The 19,353-nt window shown below is 48.8% G+C and overlaps 1 protein-coding gene across 3 annotated transcripts in view; it reads left to right on the top strand.

Annotated features, from left to right (window-relative positions):
- SIL1 (SIL1 nucleotide exchange factor) overlaps nt 1–19,353 on the top strand; it is a 91,777-nt gene that overhangs the window by 16,555 nt on the left and 55,869 nt on the right. For all 3 annotated transcript variants that reach the window (XM_041470048.1, XM_041470056.1, XM_041470065.1), the window contains 2 exons: nt 5,272–5,386; nt 7,569–7,704. In XM_041470048.1, the coding sequence (XP_041325982.1) occupies nt 5,282–5,386; nt 7,569–7,704 (241 nt within the window). In that variant the 5' untranslated portion in view covers nt 5,272–5,281. The remainder of the gene's footprint in view (nt 1–5,271; nt 5,387–7,568; nt 7,705–19,353) is intronic.

The raw sequence follows: 19,353 nt of genomic DNA, 5'->3' as shown, positions 1-19,353 counted from the left end.
CATGGCCAAGCTGCTGCTCGAGGGGCTGGTGTGAGCTGATGGCTGCACAGGTAGCCTGGAGGGGTTATTAATATTTATTGTTATTATTTGTTAGCAGCTGTTACAAAGGTTGCATGAGTGCTCAGTAGATGCCAAGCTCTGTAAACGTGTTTGTGCCATAGTTATCCTGCCCCTCCCACCCTGTGCCCGTGTCACAATTCCCTCCTGTGGGCTGGTTCCAGTTTGGAGCAGGGCTTCTGCTGCAGGTGGGAGCAGGATCTACTGCCCATGCTCAGGCTGGGCCCAGCCAGCCCAGTTTATTCCTGCCAACCTCAAAGTGTGGCTTCCTTGCTGTGTGGGTTCTCTGTAGGCAGCAAGAAGGTGTTCCCACAACTTTTCCCTTTGTGTAGGAGTGTTTTTAACATGCCAGAGCAGAGTCCTAGTAGGAGTAAATGATGAGGAGCAAGCAAGAAGAATAAATGGTTTTTTAAAGCAATTTCATAAGCTACATGAATGGAATGGCCTGTATGGCAGCTACACCCTCTCCACTGAGATCCTGGAGGTGTGAAGGGGCTTGCAAACAACTGCTGCTCCCTGGGTGTCCTACCTGGCTGGGGCTTCGTGCCCAGGTGGGACCCTCTGGTAGGGCTTGGGGCTCTCACTGCTTGGGGCTGGGGATGCCCACTGGAGGCACAGGGGTTCTTTCCTGAGGACAGGATGCCTGGAGGAGCAGGGCTGCTGAGATCATCCCAGGCATTGACCTCAGGTGATGATGTGTGCGGGTTGTCCTGCTTGAAAGCACAGGGTTGTGCAGACCCAGCTAGTGACTGGGGAAGGGCATTAGAGTGTGGCCTCCCAGTAATCCTCTGTGGCCTCCCAAAAATCCTCTTTTGCCTACCAGCTGAATTTCAGGCACAGGCTGAATTTCAGCTCCAAGCCTCCTCTTTCTCCTGTTGGTGTAGCTGTACAGTCAGCAAGCAGGAGGGACAGCTGGCCACAGGGTGCTCCCAAGGTGTCTGTAGCATACCAGCAAGCATGAGTGCTCCTCACAGACCTGGGGACCCTCTTGCTCAGAGGAGGAAAATTGCAGGTCAGGTCAGCTACATTTCCTTCTTTTTCTGCGTGGCACTGCACATCACTCAGCCTGTCACGGTGGGCTTGGCCGTGGATGCCACCCGTTGGAAGGACATTGTGTGTGAAGGGGATCTCAGCTCGCTGTGAGTGCACTCTGTGTTCCTGAGAGCCTCTCCAATCCCACAGCCCCTGTGCACGGCTGGCTGGAGATCATTCCCTGAACTGCTGTTGCTCAGGAGACTTCCCCTTCAGCCACAGAGGCTGTGAGTGCCAGCAGGTCTTTGTGCCCTGGTTCAGCTGGAGGTGCCTGGGCTGTGTTTCTGAGGGTTCCCATCTCTGCCCTGCACTCATCGAGAGAGCTCTTTTGGTGCTTTGTGCTGGGCAGCACATGTTGTGCTGCTGGTGCTCCCACTGCCATCTCAGGCTGGCTGGACAAAAACCTGGCCTGAGTCTGTTCATCTGCAGGCAGTTTTTTATCCCTAGGTGAAAACAAGGATTAGCTTATTGCTATTGTTTATTCTTAGAGATAATTGGTATTTTTGTATCAGCACAGGGGTGGCAGCAGGACCAGGACAGTGCCTGTCCCCTGTGTTGAGCGACCTCCAATCTTGTGTCCAGTTCTTAGCTCTCATGGCAAGAAAAACATGGAGGGGCTGGAGCGTATCCAGGGAAGGGAATGGAGCTGGGAAGGGACTGGAGAGTCAGTGCTGTGAGGAGCAGCTGGGAAAGGGGCTCAGCCTAGAGAAAAGGAGGCTCAGAGGGAACTTTCTCCAGGAGGGAGGAGCCAGGTTGGAGTTGGGTTCTGCTCCCAGGGAACAAGGGACACGACAAGATGAAATGACCTACAAGCTCTGCCAGCGGAGGCTCAGGGTGGACATCAGCAGGAATTTCCCCATGGAAAGGGTGCTCAGGGATTGGCAGGGGCTGCCCAGGGAGGTTTGGAGTGCCCATCCCTGGAGGTGTCCAAGGAAGGGCTGGAGGTGGCACTGAGTGCTCTGGGCTGGGGACAAGGTGGGCATGGGGCACAGCTTGGACTCGATGGTCTTGGAAGTCTCTTTGAACCTTGGTGATTCTGGAATTCTCTTTCCAGCTGGCTGCAAAGCCAGAGGCTGATGTTGAGGCTGAGGAGCTTCTGGAATGTCTGTGTGCTCTCCTGGAGCAGCAGGTCAGAGCTCAGACGAGGCTCCTGGCGGATTTGTTGGAGTGGCACAGGACGGGCAGTGTGGGCTCTGTGCCGGAATGTGAAAGCACAGCGCACTGCTGCCAGCAGCAGGAGGCATGAATGAAATGTGCTCATCTTGCTGGCTTCCCTGGAGCTGTCACCTGTGACTGTGGGAGCTGCATTTCTGGGACTGTGCAGCTGCCCGTGCACAGCTCTGCCCTCAGTGGAATGTCCCTGCTAATGGGGAGCACAACTCTGGGCTGCTGTTTCTGCCACCGCTGGCGCAGACTGCGATTTCTGGAGCTGTGGAGCAGAACCTCCCAGCCAGCAACATCTCCTCCTCTGACAGGACAGTTACTGGTAGCATGGAGGCTTCTCGGAGTCTGACCCTTTGCTCTTTCCCTAGTATCTGATTTTGTTTGACAAAAAAGGATTAATAAGAAAAAAATCAGCCTCTCCACTCTGCACAAGGGGAATTTGTGGCCTGCCTAGTCCAGCCTTGCTGCTGCCTGGCTGCTGTGCTTGCTGGATCCCCAAAGATGTCCTCAAATCCAAGCAAACATTCCCTATGCAGGTGGGATCACCATGACCACCCCTTCCGCTTCACAGCTGCAAGGGCTGTTTCTGGAAATGCATTGTGTCCACAGAACATGCTGTGTGGAAATCCTCTCCTGCCCTCTGCGTGCGTCTGTCTGTAAGATGTCAGCCTGTGCAGGCTGCCCTCCAGGAGCTCCAGAGCTCCCTGTTGCACGTTGGCTCCTCCTGCCTACCTGGGACCGAAGCAAAGTGCTAATTGTTGTGCAGATGTCATCTGCCAGGCAGGCAGGAGGCTGCAGGCTTGAAAGAGGCTGTGCTGTCATTTGCTAGCAGCCTCCTCGGTACACGTGAGCTCTATTTTTATTGGGAGTGTGCGTTTGCTTTCAGCCACTGCTTTGTTGAATTTCTCTTTCTTTTCTTTTCTTTTCTTTTTTTTTTTTTTTTTTTTTTTTTTTATTTCCAGGCTTGCAGATGAAGTTTGAGGGATACATCTATCTTTTCTTTTTATTTCCAGGCTTGCAGATGAAGTTTGAGGGATACATCTATTTTTCATTATTCCAGTTTTGCTGCTTGTTTTATAACAGAAAAAACCTCAACCAAACCCAAAAACCTGTTCCCTGTGTAAAAAGCATTAGTTTGTTCTGAGATGAGAGGGAATTGTGTATTGTGGTCATGCTGGACTGAGGTCATGACTGTGGGACTGTCCCAAAGGGCACGAAGATCAAGATCTTCTGGGAGCAGAGGGAGTTTGAGGCTGTGCATTGTGCTCTGGGTGTGCCAGCTCAGGGTGTTGGTTGCAGCCTGGTTTTGCTTGGCCATGTCCCGGGAGAGAGATAGAGGCTTATGAAAACATGGAGCTTTTCTTCTATTCCAGCTGTGGTTTAATAAGGGCTTGTGGGCCCTTGAGGTGGTTCTTTGACCCTTTAGAAAAGAGGAGACACTGAAGGAGGAAATGGGAGGTGATGCTTTCCTGCACAGAGTTAAGCAGGGGAAGTCATTGCCCAGGGATGCTGTGGGTGTCAGAAATCCAGATCTGTTCCAAACCCATTTAATGAGAAAAATCCAGTTGATGTGGTAGAGGTGGCTCAGAGGTAGAGGCTGCTGCTCAGGAAGACCCTGGCTCAGGAGTTTCTGGAAGATGCAGAAGTACATCGGGTGCACTGTTACCTCTGCTCCCTGCTCTGTCCCTCTCCTGTCCATCACTGACCAGTGGGATGTGGAGGGTTGCTTTTTCTTTTTCTGGCAAAAACCAAGCAGAGTTTATAGTAACAAAGTGGAGTGGAGGGACAAGGTACCAGTGAAAATGTGGAAGGAGAGGAGGCTTCCCTTCATGTCCCTGAAGGCTTCTGGGGCAGAGGCTCTTTGGTGGCAGGAGCTGGTGTTGGGTGCTGCTGTGAGCAGGTTTTCTGCTTTGTGGGACACAAAGTGGTTGTCAAGTAGGGAAAACTCTGCTATCTGATGTGCCATCCTGATGGACAGTAAAGCAAGATATTTCGGACTGCGTGTAGGGGAGGAACTTCTTTAAAACCTGGATAGGAGTAGGAGCAGACTTGATGGAGGGATGAGTAATGAAGGAGTGTTTGAACGGAACTAATCAGTCCCATCTTCTTTCAAAAGACCTCATTTAGTTTAATTTAGCAGCATGTAAATTTAGAGCCAATCAAAGGAAATACTTGTGCAGCCTGTGTGCTGGCAGGCTGCTGCACTCCCTAGCCCAGCAGTGAGCTGAAGGCTGTAGGTGGATCCCAAGCCTCGTGTGAGGCACTGGGGGCACACGTGTGTGTGCTCACATGCAGGGTGGGCACACCAGCTCCGTGCCCGGGCACTGGCACCCACGACAGCAGAACCCTTCATTTCCCTCTGCTGTAGTCCATCAGGGAGGCTCTGTGGTCCATCAGGGAGGCTCTGTGCCATGACTCTGCTCCCTGGTCCACCTGAGCCTGGTCAGAGCCAGCTCCTGGCGCCGCAGCTGGGCTGAGCCTCTGCTCTGAGCAGCAGGGAAAGCCTTGTGCTGTGGAAACCACCAAGTAAACCTTGCTGACCTCTGCAAAATGTTGTTTTCCTCAAGAAAAACCTACATATGGATTAGATGAACCCCTGATCCTTGGACAGCTGGTCGTTTTGTTTAATTTGAATTAACGTAGCTACTTCTGTGCTTAAAATGAGGCACAGGCATAAAAAGCCCTCATGGGATTACACTGCTTTTTATTTTTCCTTCTAGTTGTTATCCGTGGCACTGACACAGTGATTTTAAACAAGTCTTGCAGGTCTCCTCATATTTTTCAGGAGAAATATTATCCCCTGTGGGGTCAGTATAAGTTGCTTGGCATTACCAGTCACAAACCCCATTAGCAGTGAGCCCCCCGCAAGTCCTCTGTGCTCACACCTCGAGGTGTTGTGCTTCCTGCTGTGTCACACCCCTGATTCCACGCTGTGTTGCAAAGTGTTGTGTAAAGAGTCCTGAAACCTGCAAAAATGGAAAAAAAATACTGTTGGACTTGTTTTGCTTTGCATTTCAGGCTGGTGGCAATGTCTCCTTGGACCGGGCTCCTCCCCACCACTGCCAGAGTCAGCCTGTTGCTGCTGCTGGGGTCTGTGCTCTTCTCCTGCTCCAGCGTGGGCCACAGAGTGCCTGTAAGTTTTGGCTGCTCCAGCTTGATTTCAGACTGATGAAACATGAATGCTTTTTGCCTTAAGGAAATGTCCATTATTCTTTAGGAAATGTCTTTCTCCTACTTGATTTATGAAAACAAACCAGAAAGGGTTCTACTGATTTCTGTGTAAATGAAGAATTGCTTGTGTGGTGCTGCCTGTTTTTGCTAGAAATGCTAATGAAAATGGGTTATTGCAAAGTAACTTGGCCAGGCAGTGACAGCAACACTTAAATGAACCAAGTCACATCCTTTTATCCTTACTGAGCATTTAAAACCCGGCACTTTTCCTGAGCAGAGCTGGTAAACATCAGCTGTCTCCATTATGTGTTTGAACAGATCCAGCACTGGAAGGCCTGGTGGTAAATTTACAATAGCTTGTATCACTAACTCCCTCTTGGATAATCACAGAGCTGTGGAAATCAGCTAAGTAATAACTGCTCCACTCACTCCTTTTTAGTCCTGTTGAGTCTTGGCTCAGAAAATGTTAACATTGATTTTCATCTGCAGAACCTGGGCTTTTATGGCTGTGATTGTTCCTGAGCTTTAACCATTTGTTGTAATTTGAACAATTCCAAGCCCCTGATGCGCTCAGCAACAGCAGGAGTTAAGATCTGGTTTCTCGTGCATTTCTGAAATCACAGTCCCTTTCCACAGCTGAAATAAAAACATTCTATAGGTTTGTCAGCCACCTTTGTGTGTTATCACAGTCATGGAATTGTGAAATTGTTTAGGTTGGGAGAGACCTTTATGGTCATTGAGTACAACCTTTAACCCAGTGCTGCCAAGGCCATCACCAACCCACGTCCCCAAGTGCCACATCCACACTGTCGTTGCTACTGTGCGTGTTTTGCTCAGGTTGACATTTCTGTTGCTTAGAAAGACTCTTCTAGGCTGGAAATGGATATTTATGTGCATAGCATCCAAATTCTGACAGAAAATGTGCATGCATTTTTTCCCAAAGAGTGGAAGAACTGAAGGCAAAATGTGTCCCAGAATTTCCTGTTAACCTCTCAATTTACTTCTATTTTTCCCTGTGAAAACATCCTGAGGATTAAGATCCAAACACTTCATGAAGTGAGCTGTAACTCCATCCTAATTGCCAACAATTAGGACTAATCATTCCCTGTAGGTTGGTTGTCTCAAATTCTTCAGTGGTGACTGAATTGGTGATCTCAGAAGCTGAAAATATTCCCTTCAGCAGACACTGAGCTGTGGGGATGATGAGCCTGGACCAGTTCATCTGTTCCTGTTGGAACCAGAACAGCCCAGACCCAGGAATCAATGCCTGGTGTGAGAGTACAGGTACTTTCTGTGCACTCTCCAGAGTTTTTTGTGACTCCCACCAGCTCCCTAGGGAGGCTTTCCATCGAACACCAAGGTTTCCCTCACAGCAAGGATTTTTTTCCCCTGCTGTTCTCCCCTATTCTTCCCTTGGCGTAACATCAAGCCGCTCGTGCTGGCTGCTCTCCCACACCTCTGCCAGCCTCGTGCTGCACTTGCCATGGAGGTGGTGATTAAATCCCTGCCTCATTGTTTTAAAAGCCTTGGAGAACACTGGAAGAGGGTGGAGAAGAGGATCCTCACATTTGTATCATGTGGGCAACTCGGTGTATTTTTTCCTGTGTCCTATTTTGGAAACAGTTGAACTATTTTAGCTGAAATCTTCTCCAAGCCTGAAATAAGTGCATTTAAGAAAAAGAAAAAAAGAACCAAAAACCAAAAAAACCCACCAAACCCCAAACCAACCAACAAGCCTTGAGGCATTCCACTCGTGTGGAAAATTTCAGCTGAAAAAGTTAAAAGTTTGACATATTTTTAGGCAAGGGAAAATGGGGTCTTACAATGTTACACAACCCTAATAATAGCCAGGGCTCCTGCCTCTGACTGAAATACAGGTGAGGCTCTGTGAGAGCTGGTTTGAAATCTGCAACCTGCTCTGGAATAGGAAATAAGCTGCGTTGCTTTGTTCAGCACAAATGTCATGCTAGTTATGCATGTTTAACCTTTAATATACTTTAAATCTAAATTTAACCATGTGGAAAGAATCTCAGATGTCAAAAAAAAAAAAAATCTGCTGGCGAGGGAAAAAATTTTGTATTCTCAGCCAGCACTAAATTACCCAGATGCAATTGCTAATGAGGTGAATCTCTTCTCTCCAAAAGGAGTTTGCCCTTACAAAAATAGAAGAGAGCGACATAAAAGATGACAGTGGAAGGGAGCCGGGGACAGAGGATGACGCTGATCCTGAAGACCTGGAAGTGTTTTACCCCACGGATCAGTGGCAAACCCTGCGTCCAGGTAACTGCTGCTGGCTAATTATAGCATGCCTCTGGAACCCACCTGCCAGCACTGACAGGAGCCGTGCAGACACTCCAAGAGCTGTTTGTTCCCATGACAATGTGTGCTTTTGCTGGTGTTCACATAAAGAGAAGGATGCAGTGACCCAGTGCAGGGACTGGGGGCTGCTGGCAAAGTGTCCAAGGAGGGGAGCAGCTGCTCCAGGGCTTTCAGGTCACTGGAGCAGGAGGAGTGAGCTGCCAGCTCCCTTGTAGGTGGGGGGCTGTCTCTGTCACTGGCTCCACAGCCCCTTCTCTCTTCATTTGTCAAGGGCCAGGTTTTATAACACTTGTTGGCACGTGGATTCCCAAGTCTGCTGTGCTCCGGTGTGGTGCTGCTCAGTGGCAAGCTGATTAGGAGCTGTCACTGGAGCACTGCACAGCTTTTTAACAATGGGTTTTCTGTTCCTCGGCTGTTTAAAAGTTAGCTTTTATTTCCATCTGTGCAAACCACAAAAAATCTCTTCCCTTTCTTTGGGTTGGTGTCTTTCATTAGACATGCCTGGGACTCTGTGTAGAGAGGAGCCCAGCGGAGCAGCTTGGCCTCCGTGTGCTGGGTAGGCTCTGGAGGGGCCAAACCCATTCAAACACACACAGATGCACGTGTGCATACATATTTCAACAATTAGCCTGTCTCTGGGGTCCTGAACGAGCTGTTTAATCCACTTGTGCTTTGGTGTCCTCATGTATATGCAGGTGTAATACCTCCCCACCTCACAAGGGTGAACTAAGTAGTAATTAATTTTTATAAAGTGCTCTGAATTTAAGAGCTTTATCCTGTGCTCAGTATTATCATTGAAAGAATAAGTATGGATTCCATTTGTCTTGAAATTTCTGCCAGATATAACAGAATGACTTTTCCAAATGTAAATCTTTGTATAACATAAATGGCTACGAAAGCCCCTGCGTTCCACAGAGCTGCAGTATATACTTATATTCCATTTCTGTACCATTATGTATGGAAGGCGTGTGGTGTCCCTGCTCATTATTCAGCCTGGCAGATCCCCACCAGCTTTGTTGGAACAGAACATGTACATACTTGCAATCATTAGAAACCTCATTGCAGGGTTTGTTCACAAGCACCTTCTCCACTGCTTGGGTGCCTTATTCTGCTTCATTTTTGTAGTTATTCCATGTTGGGCACATGCAGTGAAGGGCTTGTGGAAGTGGGGAGCTTGTCAGTATTCACAGAGGAGAGTAATTTTGGTTACTCTTCTAAAGACTTAAATGATGTCCTGCCTCATGCTCTGACTGCTACAGATCCCAGCACTGGGGATATGGCACAAAGAGGAGCCTGCCTCGGTCTCCTGCTGCCGGCCTGGGTTTCTGTCTCCTGGGGGTTCTTCTGGACTGAAATCCTGTGAGGACTGGCACTCACACCTTCAGCACGTGTTAGCCAAGGCTGGGGCCCTGCTGCCAGCATGAGCCCATCCCTGTAGCCTCTGGCCCACACTTTCGCAGTGTGAGCTGAGCTGTGGCTGGGCAGGGCGCTGACCTGGCACGAGGGAAGCTGCTGCTGTGGCTGCACAGGGATGTACCTTTTGGTGCCGCAGAGCCATGCACCTTGGCAGCATCTCTCACCCACTGGTTCTGCATCTTGCCATGTTTTCCATGTGGCTGCACTCACTGGCAGCTGAGCAGAGCCTGCTGGGCTGGGCTCAGAGTTTGCCTTCTGCTGCCCATCTCTCCAGGACACCCCCACTCCCTCTCCCGTTGTATCCCTCTGGCAAACTAGGCCAGTCTCTCTGAGGGAGGCAAATGTTTGAATTTAGAATTTGGATTTACAGTTCTGAACACTGGGAGGGAGTTTGGAGCTGCATTTCCCCCATCTCACTCCTGTTTCAACTTGTTCCTGTTCTGAGCTCACACAGCATTTTGTGCTTCTCTACAATGGTGCAGCAGCTCATCTTTTATAGATGTATTCCCAGTTTTCCTCTGCTGAGTTTCCAGTTCCCTGTTGCTAATTGCATCAATCCACATTTCCACCGGGACTGCAGCAGTGTCATCAACCTGTAACCTGTCAAATCCCCCCCCAAATTCGATTGTTATTGTGTCTGCAACACTTTGGGCGCTTGTTCCTCGCTGTCTACAGTGTGAGCTGGATTTTGATCAAGTGTTTCCTTGCACTTTGAGCACACTTCAAGCTGCTGGAAGTAGCTGGATGCAAACACAGAGAGACAGTTGCCCTAAGAGCTGTGCTGCCTGTAATCTGGAAGCAAGATCAGTTGTCTGTTCTGCCAGGCAGCCGGAGCTGACGGCTCTGGAAAGGTTGGTGAAACTTCCCAAAGTCCTTTAACACTTCGTTAGGCATTGCTTCTTTCTCACTTGGCACTAAATAATGCACCAGGTGCAGGGCTCAGACTGAAGGGAGATGTGTGCCTCAGAGAGGCTTCCAGCACCTCTGCTGTTGGACTTTTGGTCATCATCTGTGGGGCTTTTACTTCTGTCCATGGTTGGAGTCCACAAGAACCAGGAGGTTTTTTGGGGTTTAGTGAGTGGGATTGCTGTGTCCTCTGAATGAAGGTTCACACCCCTGCTCAGACTCCTCATGGTCAGGTAAAAGAGTTTGAAGTTGTGCTTCCTCTGATGTCTTTTTTCTTTCAGAATACACTTTCTCCAGGTGATAGTACCCTTGGGAGCTGGAACATATTTTACTTTTGTTATTTGAGCACCAAATTTCTCAATATTTTGTTTAGCATTCCTGATGATGATTGGAAGTTGGATTGCTCTGACCATCTAGTTGTATCACTGAGCAGCAGATTTTCCACCCAGCATGATGGGAAATTTTCCACCCAGCAGTGGCTCCTCTGGGAAGAGTTTGCTGTGAAGATTCAGAGCAAGGATATAAGAGCAGGGGTTTAGCTGGGAAAGGAAAAGAGCATTAATCATCCCCCCCAGCAGTGATGAGTGGAGAGCTGGGGCTGCACAGGGCTCTGTTCTGCCCATCCCTGTGGCAGCAGTACTTTGCTGCTCCCTAATGTGGCAGAAACCCTTTGGCAGCTTTTCCAGCTGACAGTTGGGAGTTAATGAGTCCAGTTTCCAATCCAGATGGACAAGTGAGAACCTCCTCTGCCCAAAATATCAAAATATTTACAGATTGCTGTGCAGACAGGCAGCAGTGGGGCAGAGAGGCTGCCTTTGCTGCAGAGCAGCTCCCTGCAGACTGGAGGGATAGAGCAGAGCCTGGCACTGTGACTGGCATGGTGCAGCATGGATCTCTCTGGGGTTTGGATGGATGTCTCAGGGCAGAGCAGGGAGCTTAGCTGGCCTGCACCTTCAGCTGTGGTTAAAGCTCTGCCTTGCAGAGCTGAACCTGCAGTGACTCCTCGGCGTTTGTGCTGCCCAGAGTAATTTTCTGAAGTGCCTGATTATTTCACAGTTAAAAACCAAGGAGCCATAGCTGCTGCTGCTGATCAGGCTGCCAGAGTGAAGCTGATGTGAACATGCTGTTAGTGCAGCTTCTGCAAAGATGAAACCATCTTATGTTCAGCAGGGAGCCAGTGATACATTGCTTGGCATTTAAATATCCATGGCTGCAGCTCCCAAGGATCCTCAGGCTATCTTTGCTGCTCCTGCTTGTCACAGGTATTCTCCTGTCTCATTTGCTGCTCAAACAAGGTTTTACACCTGTGGAAACACAGTTCTCCAGGCAGCCACATCGGGGAGGTGTTTTCAGAGGCTGCTTTGAAGGACTTGCTGTGGAAAGAGCAGGGCTGAGGATGGGCAATAACCCAGTCCAGTTTCACTGCCAGTGTGTCTTCCAGGAGATTTTGGTGGCCAAATGAGGCAGCACTGCTGTAAGCTGAGAAGAGGTTCTTGAAGCAGGGGGAGGAAGGAGGCAGGAGGGATCTGTGCCAGGCGTGTCCCCAGCCCGTGGTGGTGATGTGGTTGCTGCTGAGGGTCCCCTCACACCTTGTCCGTGGGGACCTTGCTCCTGCTGCTCACTGGGATGTCCTGAGCTGCAGCAGCTCTTGCTGATTGCTTTGCTGAATTAATCACTGTCCAAACCATGGGCTTCTTGCTGACCCAGACAATGGTGGGCAGGTCTCTGAAATATTTATGGCAGCACGGTCAAGAGTGGGCTGTGAAGTACAGAGTGAAACCACCAGGGTATGCTCGTTTTTGCAAAGTTTGACGTGTCTGATCCAGGAAATAGGAGCCTCATCAGTTCAGCACAGATTTGCACATAGAGGGAAGGCTAATGGAATTTTAAAAACCTCATCTATACTAGATGAAATGCTTCTTCTCCAAGTTTTTTTATAAAATGACTTGTTACTGATGTGCAGAGGGAGGAATCTCAAACTCTGAAGTTGTTATAATCTTGTTTGGCCAGTGACAGGAGAGCTGGAGGATGGATCCAGCAGGTAGGAAAGGTCAGGCTGACTTGAGAGCAAACATTCAGTGCTTGGAAGCTGAGTTATGGTCCCTGGCAGCTCTCCCTCTGCTTGTTTTCAATCTGACCTCTTGCATAGGAGGCTTTTCATCTCCTAAATTTATCTCGTGCCTGTCCTTTTTATTGCCAGCTGCCTTCATGGGCTCCTCTCTCAGCTTCCTACCCTGTGAGCTTTCCTTTGCCCCTCATCTTCACATCACAGGGGGCACAGTGTCCCTAACATTGGCTTGTGCCTAATTCCAAGTCCTTGGCAGAAGTGCCAGGGCTGAAGCTCCAGATGCTGCTCCTGCCTTGCATGTGGGGCAGTGCCGGGCAGATGTGGCACACCAAGCCCATCCTTCATGCCCAAGTCCCGGTCTGGGTAAGAGGGATAGAGATGTTTCCTTCCAGCTGTTGGTGAAAGGACAGGACTGGGGCTCAGGAAATGCAGGGACAGTTGTGGCATTCACAGTCTCTGAAAAAATCCCTTTGTCCAGGATGGTTCTCCTGGGAAGCTGAGAAGCCTCAGCGAAAAGGAAAACAATTCTTATCTCATTTGCTTCTCCTGTGTTGTGCTCATCTGGAATGTGTTTGGGGATTGTTCACCCACAGGTGATTGTTTCATTGGATTCTGGTGTGAGTTGTTTTGACTCTGTGGCCCATCAGTGCCAAGCTGTGTTGGGACTCTGGAGAGAGTCACAAGTTTTCATTATTATCTTTTTAACATTCAGTAAGTATTCTTTCTGTATTCTTTAGTATAGTATTCTTTAATATAATATAGTATAATAAAGTAATAAATTAGCCTTCTGAGCACATGGAGTCAGATGCATCATTCCTGTGTTTGTCGGGGATGCCTTGAAAATACAATAGACAGTGAGCAGGGGTTCCCAGCCCCCTGCTCCAGCAGGAGGAGGTGTTTGAAGGATGCCAGCTCTGGGCAGGGAGACACAGCACGAGTGTCCCACCCTGCAGCTTGGTTTCAGCATTTCTGTAAAGAATTGGGAGCCCCAATTCCATGAATTGGGAGCCAGTTTTTGCCCCACAAATGCAGGTAAAACTTCTCTTCTGTCATTTCCAGAAGTGGCAGTGTCCTGGCAGCACTGGTGTGGTGAGAAAAAGCCCTACCTTGTTGCTCAGGCTTAGGAGCAGAGTGGGCTTGGGGTGGATTTTTGGTGTGTCAGGTCAGTCCCATCCCTTACTGGCCGTGATGTTACTGGTTTCAAACTGGTTACAAAAGTCTTTTGCAGTGATGCTCCTTCTGCCAAAAACTAACTGTGCTTCTGAGCAGCCAGAATAAAAGTCTGAGCTTCTCTAACGTGCGGCCATGGACTAGGCTGTGGGCATTACCAAAACAAGGGTGCAGTGTTTTCATGAGCCAAACCATGACTCCTGCTAGTGGTTTGTGGAATTCTGAGCCCTGCAGGATATTCCAGGTGGTCTGGAGTGGTCATAAACCAGGAGAGGAGGTGCTGAGAGTCAAGCAGTGGTTTTAGTGCAAGAGGAGGAGGTTAAACTGCAGCTTTCAGAATAATTTCAAACTTCACTTTGATGATGCTCAGGCTGCTGGTGGTGTAATAGCGGTAGACATCAGCAGTGGGAACCATTCCTGTGGTTAAATGCACATTGTTTGGTGGGAGGAAAGTGCTTTGAAAGAAGAGAGACTGTTTCCCAGAGAAGACATCTCTCATTCCTTGCTTTTATCTCCTTCCTGCCAAGCCAGGGATGCTGTGAGCATGTGAGCTGCTGAGAGGTGCTTAAATGTGTGCTGGGTGATGAGGAATATCTTGCTCTGGTTTTTATGTGCAAGCAGGCTGGATTTTCTGCAATAGCTCCAATAACCTTTGTGTGGCTGTTTAGAAGGATGAACCTCATTAAAGAAGAGGTATTTAATAACAGGCCTATTTTTATCTCTGTCTTTATCTAACAGTCTGCACATTTATTTCAAGCTTGTAACAGTGCTTTGGAAGAAAAATGTTTTCCCTCCTCTAAAATGTTTTGGCAGTGCCTCCAGCCTTGGTTATCTTGAATTTCCAGTTTGGCTATCATCCCTCCTCCTTCCAAAGCCAGCAAGCCACAGCAGGCCCACGGCTCCAACATTTTCCTTGGGAAATGGGAAATTTCTGTGGGAATATAGTTCAAAACATGGGACTTGGGTCCCAGAGTCACTGAAACTGTTCTGAAGGTTTGATCAAACATAATCACAGCAACTCCCTCAGGCTTCAAATGTGTGATCTTGTATGGGACGGGCACTGCAGTGTTTGCTGCAGGATGGGATTGACCACACACTCTGGGAGAGGCTGGCAGCTCTGGGGGTCAGGCATTTCTGCAGAGATTTTTTTTTTCCTAAATTTGTTGACTTTATTCAATAATTTCATAAATTAAAACCTGATCTATAGATATCTTGCAGACATTGTGTTTTCAGCCCACTCTCCTGTATTTGCTGTCATTGGCTGCTGGTGATGGAGGCAGCCCCAGCCCCGAGGGGATGCACCATCTTTCCAGCTCCTTCCACATCTGTCCCTTTGGCATTGCTGGCTCTGTATCCAGACCCTGCCCTGGCTGAAGGTTTGCTGGAGCACAGGTGCCTGAGCCTGGGGCCAGGATGACCATTTCTGAGCCCTTTTCCCAGGATACATGTGGCCATATGCTCCAGGAGATGCTGGATTTGGGCCCTGGAACGTGTGTGGCAGTTATTGCAAAAGAACTTGGCTGCTCTAGGGGCTAATCCCTGGTTTTTCCTTGCCTTTCAGTCTGGATCATGTACATCCCTTAACCACAGCTTTGCATCATTATCTTTTTCCAAAATTAGGGAGTATTTTCCATGGTCTTGCTGAGGCCCTTCCACCCTTCAGTTTCCCCCATGGGCTAAGGCCTGACTTACTGAAACTTCCACAGAACTGATTCTGAGTGGGCAAGGACAAAGTCAGAGCGTTTTCAGGCAGTCAGCACAGTCAGATGGCTCCTGTGAGGAATATTTCACTTGCTCCATCACAGTTCTTGCCTGCAAATTGTCCTCTTGCTCAGATGGGACTCCAGCTTTTTTTTTTTCTTCTCCTTTTTCTTTCCTAAGTTATTCAATTTTCCATGCATTTATTTATAGGGTCACACAAGCAACAGGTCTGCTTTTTCCACAGATCCTTCCAGAGCCACGTGCTGTGTCTGCTCCATTTTGGTGCGGAAGCATCTTGCTCCTCGGAGGAAAACTCAGAATATCCATCCAGCTGTCTTGACTGAGCGAGGCATTTTCTCTGAACCCTGCCCTCTGTTGATTTCAGAATCTGCAGGGAATTTGGGACATAAATTAAAAAGCTATTTGATGCTCCTTGAGGTCTAGAAGCTGGTTTTGCATTTGTTCTTACTTGAACGCACACTGAGACAAATGGTTCTGCTTTACTGAAGCTGCTTCCTTTAGCATCCTGAGGAAGCTTCCCAGTTAAAAAATAAATATGGCTCTGTTTTTTCAGCCTTGCTTTACCAGAAAAAGCTGGGGAAGGAAATGTAATCTCCTTGGGTTTGTCCTGATGTTTCGTAGAACTAATTCCCATTTATTGGAAGAATTCTTCCACGCCCGATTAATGTTTAATTTTTTATTATGTGTTTACATTTTGGAAGGAGTAAGGGTGGTGGTGTTGGAAATTCTAATGAGGGACAACGTTTCTGATTCAAAAGATTCAGGCTCCTCTCTCCTGATTTTTCTGCCAGCTCCTTAAGACTGCAGGAAGTTTTGCTTGGGTCATTCACTTGCAACAGGATGTTATCTGAATACAGAATTAATGTATGCAGCCTGTCACTTGGAATTGCTGCTGTTCTGCTGCTGGAGAGCTCCCAGGGTTGCAGAGTCCTTGCAAGCAGCAATATCAGGAATGTGCCTGTGATCCTGCAAAGCCAGAGGAGGAACAGGGAGCTGCAAGTCTCCCCCATCACTGCAGGGTGTGAATAAATAGATCTAATCAACAATTTACATGTTAGCCCCAGACCAGCGTTTATTTTTAGGATGTGTCATTCAGCCTCTGCATCTCAGGCTGGTGGTGTTTCTAAAAGCACCTCTAAGTGATCACCGAGGCTGGATTTTAAGCTACATTTACATTTTGATAGAATCTGCTGCTTTTCTTATCTGAGACAAAGCCCACCTGATCTTCATTAATTACACTATCATTTCACCTGCTAACCAGGGTGCTACTAATTACAGTTATCTGTCTGTTCTTCACCAGATAATACACAAAAAATTGTTATCCCTGGCAGTATCTGGATTAGCTGGAGCTGTAAGGGGGTTGCACATGGTGATGGGTTTTGCAGGTGGAGTGCAGGTATTTATAGCCTGTCTGAGGGAACGTGGAGGAGTGGCTGCTGTCCCGCTGGCTGTACTGCCATTCCAAGACACCTCCACAGCAAAACATCCAGAAAACACTTCTTAAACATAGAAAAATCTGGTTACTGCAAGGTGACTGGAGCAGGCCAGCTCCACAAGACAGGCGGTGGAGTCCTGGGAGTCCTGGGACATCTCAGACCCTCCTGAGCACAGGCCTTGGGCTGGAGGGGACACTGCTTGAGCAGGGGCTGATCCCAGAGGTGTTTCCAGCCTCAGCCATCAGGGACTGTCTGGTAGTGCCTTTTTTAAGACAGAAATCTCATGGTGGCTTCATAGAGAGCTGCGAGCCCTGGTGGTGGTGCTGGCTGCTCCCCCACTAACATCAGCTGCAGTCTGAGTGGGGCAAGCACAGAAAGGTCTTCTCAGAAAAGAGGCAGCAGGAAATGTCTGAGCTGCTGGGGAGCTGTGAGTCCAGAGGGCTGCAGCCAGGAGCCAGAGGCTGCAGGGAAGGCGCCCCATGGGGGCAGAGCCTTTGCTGGAAGAGAAGTCAAGGGCCTTTCACTCGACCCCTGTTTCATCATCCTTTCACACACTGATCTCTTCAGATGCTCTCTAAACCTTTGGATTGCTTTCTGAAGGGGAAAGGACTTGTTCTGGAGGAGAAGCGGAGCCAGGCTGCTGAGGAGAGCTGGTAGCTGTCAGCTGGCAAGAGCGGAGGGACATGGAGACTCCTGCAGCCCAGCTGTGGCCAGAGGGGTGGACAGTGGGTGAGGAGATGTACACACTCTCCTCCATCCACTGGGAGTGTTCTGAGGCCTAACACACCTGCACTGCCTGTTTGTACTGTTTGCTGTACTTGATAAACTGATATATGTGAGTTTGGGGGGTTTTATTACCTTTTTGTATTCTGAAGAGAACTAAAGATGGTTCACATGATTTCTTTTGTGCCTTCTGCGGTGCAGGTGATGCAGGCAGGGGTGGAACAACGGCATCTTTATACTTGTCCAGTCTCCATCCACACCCGAGGAGCTGCCTGAAGCTCAAAGGTGATTTTCTTGCAGGCTTAGAACACTACACCAGCAGGGAGAACAAGAAACTCAGTGGAGACCATGCTCCAGAAAAACTGTATCCATGGTCCAAAAGCTAAATATGGAACCATGGAAGTGCACACTGCAGTGGTAGTGGAGCTGGGAATGCTGAATGGGGAGGTTTCCTGCTCTTCTGGCACAAGGAACCAGGGGTCCTCTGGTTCTCCATGGTCCTCCATGAGGACCTCTGGTTCCCCGTGGTTCTCCACAAGGATGTGTTGATGCCTTTGAGCTGTGACAGCAGGCAGTAGTTTCAGGTGGGGTTGCTCTGCTGGCAGGGCCTTGGTGTTCCCAGCAGGGCAGGGCAGGGATGCTCCTGTCCCAGCAGGGCACTGGGCACGCAGGTACCACCCTACAGCAGCTGCTCCTCCTCTGCATCACTTCCAGGGACAAAACTCCTGTCCTGCTGCATGGCAGGGAGCCCTGCAGAGCCAGCACAGAGGGGACAGGCTGGGCAGCCTGGTTTAATAATTTTTGCCTGTTCCTGCCACGGAAGCTGTGTGCTGGGTGGAGGTGTGTGTGTTTGGGAAGGGCTGGCTCAACCACTAGCTTGTCAGGGTTTGCAACACTGGCAGCTGGGGAGAAAACTGTTATTAAGTGTAACGTGGCACCTTGGAGACGGAAGCATGGGGAGACAATAAATACAGGCTTCCATAATGCCATTTTATGGTGTCACTCTTCAGAATTTATTAAAGCTTAGTTGCAGCCATGCCTGCAGCCTTCTGTGCTGGAATCAGTAAATTGTGTTCATTATCTTCAACACTTGCTCTGACCTGCTGTGTTTTACAAGGGAGGAGACACTGGAGGCGTGGGGACACCCCAGCTGCTTTCTGCAGCCGTTTCCTTGGTGCCAATCCAGCTTTTCTGGGGTTGCTGGGGCACCTCAGGCAGTGTGATGTGGTGGTTGAAGAGAACACTGAGGGACTGAGGACCTGCCAAAATCACCCCAGTTCCACGGGGAGCAGGGAAGGGGCTGTGCAAGGAGGGAGGCCGTGGGCACCTTGGAGCACACTGCACATTTGTCACTCCACTGTGGGACCACTCCAGCAGGCTTGGATGTGCTGAGGATGCTGGAGGTGGAAAAGGGTTCACAGGAGCTCTCTGAAATGCAGACAGGGAAATGCTACACCCCTGTTTGGTGTCCTCTTGCACCAGGTGTTTTCAAATGAAAACACCAATGAAACCGTGCTCCTTTTGCCCACTTTTTGTCAGGACAAATCCCAGCAGCAGTATGTTTGTGTACCTTCATCCTTATCCTCAGCATTTAGGTCCAGGATGGAGGAAAACAAGTTCAAGCCCAACCTCCTGATAATTTATTATGTTCCATGTGCTTAAGGGCAAAATTTAAGTTGCCAAAAGCAGATGTTTGCATGCTCTTTTTTTAGCTCTCAAAGTACTTTCTGTGTGCTTGATTGATGGACGTCCCTGTTACATTAATAGCTGGGCTTTGCAGAAAGCTGTTATTACCAGGAGAATCTGGTGTGGGTTTCAGTTTTTCTTCTTACATTGAAAATCCATTATTAATGTCTTTCTGAGGGAAAAAAAAAAAAAAAGGTTTCAATTCAGGCATTTTGCTTTGCTTTCTCAGGCTTCTCAACTGTCTTCACAGAGGTGCTTTAAAAATCAATATTACAAGTGTTCTTTATATTTTACTGAGTGGTTGAGGGTTTCTGCATCTTGCTATTGATTTCTGATTGTACTGCAGGATATGTAGGTGCACACAGGTTGCTCTGTGATGGATAACTTCATATGTGTCTTCCTAATCATCACTGAGTTGCCTTCTGCATGTTCCCTGTTGCTGAGCTTGGAAGGCACCAGGACAGCTCTGAGTGCAATCCTGAG

The sequence above is a fragment of the Pyrgilauda ruficollis genome, unplaced genomic scaffold, assembly GCF_017590135.1.
Source record: "Pyrgilauda ruficollis isolate IOZ18807 unplaced genomic scaffold, ASM1759013v1 scaffold105, whole genome shotgun sequence".
Classification (NCBI taxonomy): Eukaryota; Metazoa; Chordata; class Aves; order Passeriformes; family Passeridae; genus Pyrgilauda; species Pyrgilauda ruficollis.
Note: the sequence above shows the minus strand (reverse complement) of the source record. Positions and strands in the feature narration are given on the sequence as shown.